This window comes from Ictalurus furcatus, chromosome 3 (genome assembly GCF_023375685.1).
Source record: "Ictalurus furcatus strain D&B chromosome 3, Billie_1.0, whole genome shotgun sequence".
NCBI lineage: Eukaryota > Metazoa > Chordata > Actinopteri > Siluriformes > Ictaluridae > Ictalurus > Ictalurus furcatus.
In genome coordinates, this window is record NC_071257.1 from 20942213 (window position 1) to 20956180 (window position 13968).

A 13968-nucleotide genomic window follows, 5' to 3' on the forward strand; every position below is an offset into this window, starting at 1 on the left:
TATTAGCAGCTGATCCATCAACATGAGTTGTACATGAGTTGATGTTAACTGTAGCAAAGATTCTATTTCATTTGCCATGAGTTCCCCATAGTGCAAAAAAGAATATGGGATAGCTCCTTCAAAAGTGAGGCACCGATATTACATGCAAAATGTTGAAATAATTTTAGAGACATTTTAGGATTTTTTTTTTAACTTAAGGAAATCGTGTAAAATGAACTAAACCATGCAAGCCCATGAAAAAGGATCAGTTAAAAATGGCCCATTCTACTAAATATATTAAATGATCTAAGAAATACTCAAATTTAAATGACTTATATTACATAAAACAAAAGTGCTATTATTGTTATGATTTTTTAAATCAAATTACTCAAATACATTAATTTCAACTACTCAGAAAGATTTATTTATCCCATTTCTTATATTTTCAAAAAACACCCCCAAACAAACAGAGAGACCTTGGTGTGGCAGCGGGGGCATGGTCGAGCATCAGCTGTGGTCGTAGAGGAGGCGGGACGAATTGGCATGATGATTCTTACCTGTGTCTTATTACTGCAGTTACGGGGCTTCTGAAGGCACAGGTGAGAGTCATCACGTGTCACCTGCCGGTTTGACCTGCCTCCATTCTGTCCACAGTCGATGCTCAACCACGCCCCCACTGCCACAACTGTTCAGACGATGCTCAACCATGCCCCCACTGCCATGCTCAACCACACCCCCTCTTCCAAAATTGTTAAGACGATGCTCAACCACGCCCCCACTGCCACAATTGTTTGAGAAATAAATCTTTTTTTATATGTTAATTTAACTTTTTTTATAACTTTTGTTGGACAGGTATAACTTGCTAAAAGAGGCAGGAGCACAAAACATGACAACATGAGATGAACAAAGCCAGTGCTGTACAAACCTTGACTTAAATACACACAGGTGCTCGTTAACCGAGGTGAGAGTCAGGTGCAGGTGGTCATGTGACCATGATGCAAAGGTGCATTGGCTGCAGGAAATTGGAGTCCATAGTCCCCTGCAACACTGCTAAATAAGGTATTTCTACCACTCCATGACTGCACAATTAGAATAGTGCACTTACACTGTACTAAAATTAAACTTGTACTCTACATTTGTAAAGCAGAACACTTAAGTCATTCACTCAAATAAAATGAGTTGGTTCCACACTGCTTCTATTTTAAACACAAAAATTGCACAAATTTGCCAAAAGAAAAATAGGCATCTTTATTTTATTAGCAAAATGCACCAATATTTTTTGCATAGAATGTGGAATCATGATTTCATAAGTTAAAAACAATAATTTTTTTTATGAATAAATTGATACTTTTAATGTAATCTACTCAAGCCCTGATTTGTTTTGTTTTGTGCAGGAGTCTTGAACCAGAATATGTAATTAACTCACCAGACACCACTTCACAAAACTATTCCTTTTGTTAAGACAATTTTTAATCGCTTTTATCACTCACATATTGCATTCTAATCAGAGCTTTTAGCAAAAATGGCTCACTTCTACGTTTTCCAGTTGGGGACCCAGTAATTTGTATTTGAGCAATTGTCCTGCTCGCATAAGGCCGGGTTGATGCTACTACTCTGATGTAGTAGATCCAGGTGATTCTATTACCTAGATGTCAAGTCTAGTGATGGCATACCCTCAAGTTAATACCAACAGGCATTATCCATCCAAAATGGGTAGAAATCTTTATGTCTGTCATTGTCAAGTCATTTGCCATTCAATCCTCAAAAAGTCCTTTAGGAGCATAACAAGCATTTACTAATAATGAAATCAGTAGGTGACACACCAACACCAGTGAGGGATGGCACACTCAGAGCACACCGCTGACACACAGTCAATCCTTATTTACTTAATTGCATGGCAAGTGGGTCACATGGAGCTATTTGTCTCTCTGTCTGTCCCACTGTTTGTCAGGATGTTTCATCACTGGCTGGGTTTGCATCTTCGCTCCCATCTGTGCCCGTCTGCATGTGCGAGCTGGCAGAGAGACAGAGCTCTTCTCATCACTGCTGGCACAGGCTGCATCCCCACAACCCGGTCATAAATCCTGAAATAATGCAATGTACAGAGATACGCTCCACCCTGCCACCACAAGAGACAGGGAGGGGTGGGAGAGAGAAAAAGAGAGAGAGAGAGAGAGAGAGAGAGAGGATGAAAGGAATGAAGGAGAGAAAGAAAGAGAGTGCCTTTGGCTCCACTGATCCAATTAGTGGGTCTTGTATAGCTTTCTCTCTCTCTCTCTCTCTCTCTCCCTTTCCTCCTCATCTTAATTGGAAGCCGAAGAGACCAGTCGAAATCGCATTAACAGAGGTCCTGACAGAGAGGGCCATCAATCTTTTTTTATTACGGTGTAATGGGGGTTCTTGGGAGCCGCGATTCGATTTGTCACCGGCCTCGTTCGCTGATAACAGGCATTTGTCATCACTTTCCCCCTGCGTTAATGTTATCATCCCGGCCCTGACAGCTGCCTCCATCCAGGGAGTGCCAGCGACACAGCACATCCGTCAACATAATATTTCCACGGCCAAGGGGACTGCTACAGCAATAAGCCACATTAAAGCACTTATGAGAAGAAAATCTGTTGTCATTAATTAAAATGTTAGAGGGAGCAGCGGGTTTTCTTTGTGAGGGTACTGCGTCTGTTTGTGTTCTTTAGGAGGTCGGAGGGAGGGTGGCAACTTTCTTGTACTTATTTTAATCCTGCTGTCAGTTTGCTAAGTGTCTTTTTGGATATAGTTTTGAATATACAACTGTATATACTATATTACACAAACACACAATACATACATACATACACACACACACACACACACACACACACACACACACACACACATATATATATATATATATATATATATATATATATATATATATATATATATATATATATATACACACACACACACACACACACACACACACACACACACATTTTGAAGGTGGACATGTTTCAGAAAATACTAAGAAAGTGCTGAAATTCCTATACACTCAAGCAATGCATTGTACAGCTCTATTACCTTATGTTAATTTCCTTCTCTAGCCACAAGGGGGCAGACCCGAGACCACAGTGACAGGTGGTAAGGAGACGGTAGATTCCTCTGCTGCTAATTAGACCAACATCCTTTCCTCTTGCTGACCTACAGGACGACAGTCCTTCCATCAGGGGAGGCAATTCAGAGTGAAATATTAGCCTCAATATTTAGTGCTGCACAGGGCACCCAGGATGAAGTAAATTTAAGGACTACTGAATTCTAAATGATCAACCAGCAGTGGGACAACTTATTTTATGCCCCACTCTCTGCCAGAGATGTTTCTATAAATGAGGTAGTGGGACAACTTGGCACACGCAAAGCAGGAAAACAATAAACTACTAATTTCTAGCTCCTTGTATTTTCTTTATCCTTTTGTAACACCAACTGGTAAAGTCGGTGTGGTTTACAATAGTTTCATCCTCAGAAAATGAACTCTAAGAGTGCAGCTGTGTGTATGGAGGCAAGTGGGATCACATTTTAACTAGTGACCTTGAGCCCAGGGAACAACAGTTGGGAGACTGAAAGCCAGACAAGATTTAGCTCACCATTTCTCTTCTTGCACAGGGAGATGCAGGCGTTTCATTTCATTTGTCTATGCAGGCATCTTCTGAGGGAGTCGCAGAGGCCCACACAGATGGAGCACATTGCCTAGGGGGTAGCAGAGTTAGCACCTTACCTCACTATACGCGTAGCTCTCTGCACCTGATAGACCTAAGACGTCACACACACCCACACAGTGATTTAATTCTGAGCTGCCACTGTTTTTATTTATGATAGGTTTAAAATATTGTGTTTCAATAGTATCACTTTCTGAACCACAGAGGATACTTTAAAGGGAAGTTTAATTGCTTCTAACAGAGTAAAAGGACCTGAATCTATAAGGATATATGATTCATTTGGACTATTACAATTTTCTGTATAAAATCAGATAGACTTCCAGCTGATGCAACCAATCAGAGGCAGCAAAAGTAAAGTAAAACATGATTTCTAATGGAATTTCTGACCAAATATAATCATTATACATGATCATTATGCATGATTTTTTCTTTCTTTCAATTAGCCCATGTAGAAAAATCATGTAACAGCTTAGTCAAAGAGGAGCACAGTACCCACAGATGAAGGTGAGAAAGATAGCCCTTTTTCTTTAATTAAGCATTAAATCCGCCTCTTCGGCGAGTTAATGAAGCTGCTCTAGGTTTGGCACTCGAGCTGCTTGGCGAAAACCACCAAATCTCTGCTCAGATCCTGCTTAGGAAGCGTTTATTGGCCTGCCCCCTGATGTTTCCAATAAACACACTACTACGGATCCTCTAAAAACACTTTTATTTGTGAGGTTTTAAAAATAGAATATTCTTAAAAGCACGCATTAAACACCAGGTCAAATACATTTACATAAAAAAATTACAAAACATTGAATATTTGGTTTTATTTTTATTATTACCAAAACATTTGCCACTTAGATATATTAATATACTGATATTCATCAAACAGACATTTCAAGCCTTGCAACTGGAAACGAAAAACAAATCAGCCAAAGAAAAGGCCAATATTATAGCATGTAGTATGTACTACATATGTACATACTGTATTTCATACAGTACAGTGCCTTGAAATATTTTATTATATATAATATTTTCTTTCTGATTAAACCTGAACCTTAGCATATATAATATATGCATATAATATACGTCAACTTTATATGACTGTTTTGTGCAAAAGAAGTAAAAAAAAAAAAAAAAAAAAACACTATATAAAAGTTATAAAATATGCCAATACACATTTGGTTGGTATTATATATATATATATATATATATAATAGCACAGTGTTTTTTAAGATGTTTGGCAGATTTTGAATTTGAATTCTGAATTTGAATTTACATCAACATCAAATAATGTGACAATGGCTAGATGAGATATGCATGTAGATCGTGTTGCTTATACAGCTATAATGTACACTATATTTTTACCATGGCCCTAACCCTAATATTAAACTTCATATCATGTCAAATTTTTATGAATAATTACAAATTTATAAGCGTGAAACAGTGTTGGAATACCGGTTGATTAAGTGTACTCTGCTCTCTGCTCTCAGGGACCAGAGGAGGAGCTGTCGAATTCAAGTGAGCCATTTTCTAGCGTTCCATAACCATTCATCTTCTTCAGTTTAAGTTGATCAGGCTGACTGAGGGCCTGGCTCTCTACAACCCCCTCTTTAGTGGCAAACATCTGACTGATCTCCATAAACGTCTTATTCTTCGTCTCAGGAATGACAAAGAACACATAGACAGCTACTACCAAGCACACACTGCTGAACACCAGGTAGCAGTAGGACCCTGCCAACATCTGTGACACAGGGAAAAAAGGATTAAAAAGTTATTTCAGCTCACAATAATAACCTGATGTTAGTTCTGGCAATATTCACTACTCTATCCTAAATCATAAAGTCATAAATCTGCTCATTCATCATGTTCCTGCTACATAGGTTCTAATGGCAACAATTTACTATGGGGTTCCTTAATTATTGCTTAAGTATTTAGTAACTTATCATAACGTAAAAAACTGATACCATAGTAGTTTTTCAATAATTACTTATCACTACAATAAACTACTATGTTGACACTAAAATGTCACTATAATTATTTACTGACACATTAATGACACCTATTATTATTTGTACCCCCATAAGTAAAGCAATAAATCAATGCCCTTACTCTTACTATTACATCACTAGTAATTAATATCCAAAACTGTACAAGTCATTGCATTTTTTGTCAGTATAGTAGCCTAGTAGCCCAAATACCTCAAATGTTAATATGATTAGTTAATGAATTGATTATACTTTCATTAGCTATTCACAGCTATTTATTACATTCAGAGGTAATGCATGGAAAAGTGATATGGAAATACCTGACTTGTTAGTGGAATAACACTTAATCATTAATTAAGGAACCATGAAACAATACATTATCTAATGTATAAGGAATTAATGCCTCTGTTATGACAAAGTAAGGACTGTGTACAACTATGAAACATGCAAATAACACAGCGGTTCAAAATTGGATAGCATGTCATTACAGTTTTGTCAGTATAGTAAGCTAATATCAGTTACTAAATCATTACACTTTTGTCAACATAGACGTTTATAATAGCAATTAGTAATTATTGAATTACTGATCTACTATGGTAATACTTAATTGCTTACTGCTAAGTTAGTAAGTACTTAAACATTATTAAGGATCCATATTGTATTGTGTTACTGGTCAAAATGAATACTGGTAACATAACCCCCAAACTATTTTCAGTACAAATAAGCGGATTTTATGTGACAGTATTGCAGTGGAATGCTCTTTTGAAAGTAGTAACAGCACCTGTAGGAAAGGGAAGATGAAACCAATAGTGAAATTGGACATCCAGTTTAGAGAGCCTCCCACAGTATAAGCAGCAGGACGGTGCGACTGTTTAAACAGTTCTGCCGTGATCAGGAACGGGACACCAGCTTAAAAACATCCAAAACAAATCAAATGCAAAACACTGTTTCTTTCACCATTTATGCTACTATTGTTGTAATTCAAGTGTGTGGAGTGTTTATTGTTGCTGTTATTTGTTTGTTGTTGTTGTTGTTGTTGTTGTTTTTACTGAAGGGTGAAGTGACTTATACACTGCAGATTCTTTTGAGAAGGACATATAGATTTAGGTATATATGCAGATATATGCATGTATATTACATCCATTAATGCACAAGTCCAGTGCTTTTCCATAATGCAACAGTTCATGAAGAGAAGAAGACAATAAAGTAGCTTTACGAGGTGCTCATTATTGTTCCAGTGCTTAACTTCTAATCCCTTTTGGTTACCAGTGAAAAATAAACAGGCGCAAGGTGTTATTTCAAGTCTAATGAATTCAGGAACAAGCCAAGCTGCGACTTCATTATTTGTGCATGATAATTGCAGTAGAAAGCGTGCTGCAGTTAAATTGATATGGAACTCTGCTTGTAATTCATTGTTCATGCAGGATTTTGGCTTAAAAAGCCATATTCGTCATTGTTTATGAACAATGAGCCATAAAAAATCCTAATTAAAGACGTAATTACAGCGATTGAGGCTATGGCCTGAGAATGAATTATAGATTTTGGAATGTGGTTGAATCATACATCAACGGAGTAAAGCACTTGTAGTCTCATTCATCATTTTAGCTGTGCTCCTGTGTTCTACTCTACTCTTATGGCATGCATAAACTCCACACATAATACTGATGCATCACTGAATAAGCAATGCATGCACTTAATAACAAAATGCACATCTCTCTCTTTTAAGTTCAGATGATTTGCTAATGCCATGCAGCTCAGTTATGAGATACTTAGTGATACGTTTCAGTAAAATAATACATAGTAATAATATGAAATGCATTGTATATATGTGTGTGCACAGTCTACAGTGCCCGCCACTAATATTGGCACCTTTGGTAAATATGAGCAAAGAAGGCTGTGAAAAATTGTATTTATTGTTACAGTATTTTATTTTGATCTTTTGTTCACAAAAATACTCTGCTCTCATGGATATCAAACAACTGCAAACAAAACACTTGTTAAATATAGGTGTGCAACAATTATCAGCACCCTTTTAGTCAATACTTTGTGCTACCTCACTTTGCCAAGATAACAGCTCTGAGTCTTCTCCTATAATGCCTGATGAGAATACATGGATGAGATTAGAATAATTGGAGCATACATGGCAAGGGATCTGAGACCATTCCTCTAGACAGAAGCTTGCCAGATCCTTAAAATTTCGAGGTCCATGCTGGTGGACTCTCCTCTTCAGTTCACCCCACAGGTTTTCTATGGGTTTCATGCCAGGGGACTGGGATGGCCATGGCAGGACCTTGATTTTGTGGTCAGTAAACCATTTTTGTGTTGATTTTGATGCATGTTTTGGATCACTGTCCTGCTGGAATATCCAGCCATGGTGCATTTTAAGCTTTCTGACAGAGGCAGTCAGGTTTTCATTTAATATCTGTTGATATTTGATAGAGTCCATGATGCCATGTATCCTAACAAAATGTCCAGGTCCTCTGGCAGAAAAACAGCCCTAAAACATTAAAGAGCCACCATCATATTTAACCGTGGGCATGAGGTACTTTTCCATATGGCTACCTCTATGTGTGCACCAAAACCACCGCTGGTCTTTATTGGTACAAAGCTCTATTTTGGTTTCATCTGACCATAGAACCCGATCTCATTTGAAGTTCCAGTAGTGTCTGGCAAACTGAAGATGCTTGAGTTTGTTTTTGGATGAGAGTAGAGGCTTTTTTCTTGAAACCTTTCCAAACAACTTGTGGTGATGTAGTTTACTTCGGATTGTAGTTCTGGAGACTTTCTGACCCCAAGACTCAACTAACTTCTGCAATTCTCCAGCTGTGATCCTTGGAGATTTTTTGGCCACTCGTACCATCCTTTCACAGTGCATTGAGACAATATAGACACATGTCCAATTCCAGGTTGATTCATAACATTTCCGGTTGACTGGAACTTCTTAATTATTGTCCTGATGGTGGAAATGGGCATTTTCAATGCTTGTGCTAGTTTCTTATAGCCACTTCCCATTTTGTGAAACTCAACAACCTTTTTCCGCACATAACAGCTATATACCTGGTTGAACAATTCAAGGAAGTCATGGTTGAACATGGTTTCACCCAGGTGTACTAAAAAAAATTAAAATATCAATGGAAATATACTTAAAATATATGAAGTCATAGGGGTGCCAACAATTGTTGCACACCTATATTTAACAGATTTTTTTTGGATAAACTTGTGTTGTGTTTGCAATTGTTTGATATCCATGAGAGCAGAGTATTTTTGAGATTTTTTTTAACAAAAGGTCAAAAAGTTAAACAATAAAAACAATTTTTCACAGCCTTCTTTGCTCATATTTACCAAGGGTGCCAATATTAGAGGAGGGCACTGTATATGATATTGTGTTATTACTTATGATTATGGAAAATATATATTTAAAAAAAATACACACAAACAATTAAATATGTACATTTCTATTTTTCTACATGTTATTTACATTGCCTTGCCATAAATAAATCAAGGAAGATCATAGGAAGATTTTGTTTCGCTGTTACTTTAGCTATTCTGCCTCCAGGTGTCGCTATTTCCCTATTTCCAGATGTCAGAGGAACCAGGGGTCAAAGAACGACCATCTGTTGATTCAGTGTGAACCACACTCTAGAGACCATATCTCTTCAAATGTAGTGAAGCAGCACCATTTCACATGATAAAAGTATGGCTTTTATGGTTGGCTATTTACAACATGTTGAAAATATATGTATGTAAAGTAATATATCCCACCTGGTCCTATACAGAACCCAGCAATGATGCCAACCACACAGCCCACACTCACATACTTCATGAAACGCACATGTGTCTAAGAGAGGAGGACAGGAATGACACAGAGTAAATAACACTAATGCGTTTTGAATACTCTGATGCATACATCAAATAAACTACATTTCATTTTATAACCTAATAAATCCAATATGCACAGAGCAATGTAGTTTTAATTGTAGCTTAAATCCTAATAATGCTCACCTGTAGTACAAGAGAAAATGTTATCCCAGCACAACAGAGGCCCATGACCCCAAATCCTCCAATTATCAGTGGCCTTCTTCCGAGCCGCTCAATTGTGAAGCACTAAGGAAACATAGGAATTAATCAATACTCCGTTAATATTTCATTAATTTTGCATTTGGAATACAAACAGTTTTATTAAACTGCCCCCATTTAACATATTGTCACTGTCCTTTGTGTTAGTAAACTCAAAGCTGAGGCGCCATTTGGAAATTTCTGATCAGTGCTTTAAGACTTTAATTCGGAAAGACTGAGACTGCAAGACAATAAGGAAAAGATGAGAGCCAAAGCAGTGCGCTGACTTAAAGGAGGGTGCGGAGAGCAACTGACAGCAGAATGAATAGTTGTAATTTTATAACCAATCTCTGGCCTTCCTCCTGTGTGCCATTGGCCTCCCAAGTGAGGGCCAATTGACACTGACAGCAATGAGTTCTCCTGACTAACAGTGCGCCTCGTCTCCTCCAGTCGCTGATGGTGCATCACTAAATCCTGGCTAAGCGATACGCCTGGGAGACAGAGACTGAGTCTAGCCTCCATTACAGCTCTGAGATGTGACCCAGAGAAGGAGCCAGTGGGAACAAGAGTCATCCATCTCTCTAATGTTTTCCTTTCATCTCATACAGTGTTTTCTGTGAGTGCAAAAGCAGAAGAAAAAAAACGAGGAAAAGTGAGCGGCAGAAGATGGACAGAAAATCAAAGTGAAGCAGAAGGAAATGACAGAGAGGCAGAGATGCTCCGGAGAGAGAGCTCACACATACAGGCCTGATTTCTTTACAGCTTGAGCACAGCACTACTGCATAAGTTTGAGCCGATTGATGATTTTATCTGGAAACTTGAACATATTTATTTATCAGAGATGCAATCAAGTTGTCGATGCCAGGATTACCTGTTGTTGCTTTAAGGTTCTTTTATTAAAAAAAAAAAAAAAATCACATAAATATTTACTTTTATTCCCTCCAATTTCCACCCTTTACTGAAAAGACGGTTTTGTGAGTAGATAGACTAAGGTTTGCTCATACATAACCTTAACACTCACTTCAGTCAGTTCATTTCAATCTTTACTAGTAATATTACTATATTCAAATAAAAATACTCACCCCTAGGAGACCTGCAATGATCTCTATGGCTCCTGTTCCTACAGTGGTGTATGGGATCTCAGGGGGTGGTATCCCAGCATTCTCAAAAATGTCATTGGTGTAGAACCAGATCTAATCAAGAGCGGCGGGTAAAACATAGTGAGAGAGGTCAAGAACGAGGGAGATGCTGATTTTGGTTTGAACAGGTGGTGTATCATAGCTGCACAGTTATGGTGTACAACACTTCAGATTCAATTTTGGCACTGGAGGGGTGTATGCGACTTTAGACAGGGGGGTAATCAGAGGAAACACAGACGGTTTTAGAGCTACTGGGAGTGCAGAGGACACACACGGTCAGCCACTCTCCTGCTGCTCTGGCTCAACTCAGCCAAGACACACCACCTGTCAACCCCATTTACCCTGCACACACACACACACACACACACACACACACACAAACATTTGTCTTACTATCCTAGTGAGAACCTTCCACTGACATATTTATTAATGTAAACCAAAAGGAAACATTTTGGCTCTTTTAGTTTTTTTCCATCTAATAAAAGCAGTTTTCCCCATAGGGATCTGCCAAATGTTCCCACAACTCAAAACTGTTAGGTGTTCCTATACTTGTGGACACACACACACACACACACACACACTGGCTGGGATACTGTAATTCACTGTGATTCATAATCCCCACCACCTCAAATCTTTCTTTCTATTGTCTTTTTCACATCTGCTTTAAAGGGCGACTCTGAAAAAGGCAAAACCACATCTGTCCATTTGAAAGCAAGCGCAAAAAAGCTCACATGAATCAGCAATATAAACATGTTCACATTCTCACCATAAGAGTCTATAAATGCCAGTGTTTCTATGGTCAGGTTACACAGCTGAAACTTTCTAGAACTTGATCTTGGAGATCAGTTTTGCATTTTTGCGTCTAGTGGTTAAGGAGGATTATGGTTGGAATCACTGGTGCTATCAAACCTCTATTTTAAGTGTAGAAGAACAAAACAGATTGAGGAGAAAAGTGGTTTGAAGCCTTATACAGTATGTAACAATGCATTAGATTGTTAACAAGTATAAATACTTCTGCGCTGGGTTACAAGCTCAACACATTTTATAAGCAGCATTTATTTTCTTACTTTCAGGAAGCCAATATACTTGGTTTCCATGGCAGCTGTTATAAATGGCAAGGGAGATGAATGTAATATGGCGAATCTGTCCCAAATTTCCAGCTAAATTATTAACACACATTTACTGCCTGGCCTGCAAAATTATTCACGCAAATGTCAGCATTGTCTTTTAGCTGACAATAGTTTAAATCTTATTCTGTTTTCAAAAAAAAAAAAGCTTGTTCTTTTCCTAACTTCTAACACTTTTATGTCATTGTATTAAAGATGCAATATGTATGATTATGCTGCAAAATAGGAAATCTTACTTTGGTGTATTGCTCCAATCCTCCCAATATAATAAGGTGCTACAGTTCATTGATGCCTAATTTGGACACATGTGCTCTTTCTGGATAACACTGATGTTTACTGTGGACATCATTCAGTATTCACTTACCATGGACTTCTTTCAGTTCATCACTGTAGTGTAGTGTATGTATTATGATTTCAAAATCACACCCACTTTATCTTTAACTAAACTACGCCTCAGATTCAGATTTTGTTCTATGTAATTTGCTTTAATAATAGCCTATGTTTATTGCTTTGGCAGGGCAGAACAAATGAGATGCTATAAACAGACTCTTGAAATAAGGATTCTAATTTGTTCAGCTCTGTTGGGTAAAGTATGAGCTTTCTGCCAACGCTGTCCACTTAATCATCTGAATAATTAATTTGCAGCTAAACGAAATAATTCACAAAGGTAATGCTCCTGAATTTATTTTTGTATGCTTTTGCAAGCCTAGAAAAGGCCAGGTCTCAACAACAAACTCTTGAAAGGCTCATGGTGCCAGCTTTATTCACATGTATGTCATGTCACTAACCTTGAATATTTTGTCTCAATTTCCTAAACAGTGTTGGTTTAACTGGTGTAGCTTACTATAATAAAGCTTCATGCAGTGATATGTAAAAGTAAACACAGACTTACTGCATCTATACCAGACAGCTGCATCCCGATGTTAATGACGACCACAGAGAGGACCTGCCAGCGGACTGTAGGGTCCAGCAGCAGCTGCCAGACAGACACGGTCTCGGCAGTGAACAGGGAGCGCTGCTCCTCCTGCATTTCCTCAATTTCAGCCTGAATATTACATTTGGCCCTGTACCACTTCAGAGCTACAGAACACGGTAGGCGATGAAAAAGCTTGTCAGTAATAGTCTGTAGTACTATTCAAATCAGATTAGCACATGTATTGTTTTTTTTTAAAAAACAGCATATGACAGATCAACACAATACGAAGAAATCGTAAAGGAGAGATATTACCAAATTATATATGAAATTTAAAAACATGTATTAGGTATAACAAGTATACGCTCTAAACACCAGGCACTACTACTACTACTAGAACTCAGCCCAGTTCTCTCACCTCTGATGGTGGCATGGACATTGTGCTTTTCAATCAACAAATAACGAGGACTTTCTGGAAACCATGGCAACAGCATCAGCTGGACAAATGTTGGGATAACCACCAGGGAGAGAAATAGGGGCCAGTGTTCCTCCTGTCAATCAAAGCAATGGCCGAGAAGCAATCATTTATAATCCTCAGCCCGGACACAAAGTAATACAATAATATAGAGCTTTGTTTACATGTGTCCATTTTTAGGAGACAAGTAAGAAGATACTGGTCTGTAAGGTTATACTAGTGCCATTCTGACATATACCTACTTTTCCAAGCAGTTCATGCAGGCCCAGAAGCTGAGCAGAGAAGACCCCAATGCAGATAAATATGCTGGGCATGAGGCCTAGAAAGCCTCTCAGGTTTTTAGGAGCAATTTCCCCCAGATACATGGGCACCACACTCAGAGAGATCCCTGAGACATGACACAGAAAAAGACACCCCATGATTAGTTAAATTCCATTAACCAGCTTAATTGTGTTGCTTCTGACAGAATGTTACCTGAATGTATTCCTGTGATGAGGCGACCCACAATAATCATTTCAGGTGAGTGACAGATTCTGCTGAAGCCCATTAAGGAGCCTGCTATGAAGACCAGCATAGTAGAGTTGACCACAGTCCCTTTCCTGCAAGGACAGACAGACATG

The 13968-nt window shown here is 38.2% G+C and overlaps 1 protein-coding gene across 1 annotated transcript in view; it reads right to left on the reverse strand.

The window, feature by feature from the left end:
- Positions 1-4183: 4183 nt before the first annotated feature.
- slc2a15a (solute carrier family 2 member 15a) overlaps positions 4184-13968 on the reverse strand; it is a 14750-nt gene continuing 4965 nt past the window's right edge. Inside the window, exons 4-12 of the mRNA XM_053621378.1 lie at positions 13823-13947; positions 13591-13736; positions 13292-13424; positions 12853-13040; positions 10777-10887; positions 9641-9742; positions 9401-9476; positions 6420-6547; positions 4184-5394 (exon numbers count right to left, since the gene is read on the reverse strand). Of these exons, the coding sequence (XP_053477353.1) occupies positions 5140-5394; positions 6420-6547; positions 9401-9476; positions 9641-9742; positions 10777-10887; positions 12853-13040; positions 13292-13424; positions 13591-13736; positions 13823-13947 (1264 nt within the window). The 3' untranslated portion in view covers positions 4184-5139. The remainder of the gene's footprint in view (positions 5395-6419; positions 6548-9400; positions 9477-9640; positions 9743-10776; positions 10888-12852; positions 13041-13291; positions 13425-13590; positions 13737-13822; positions 13948-13968) is intronic.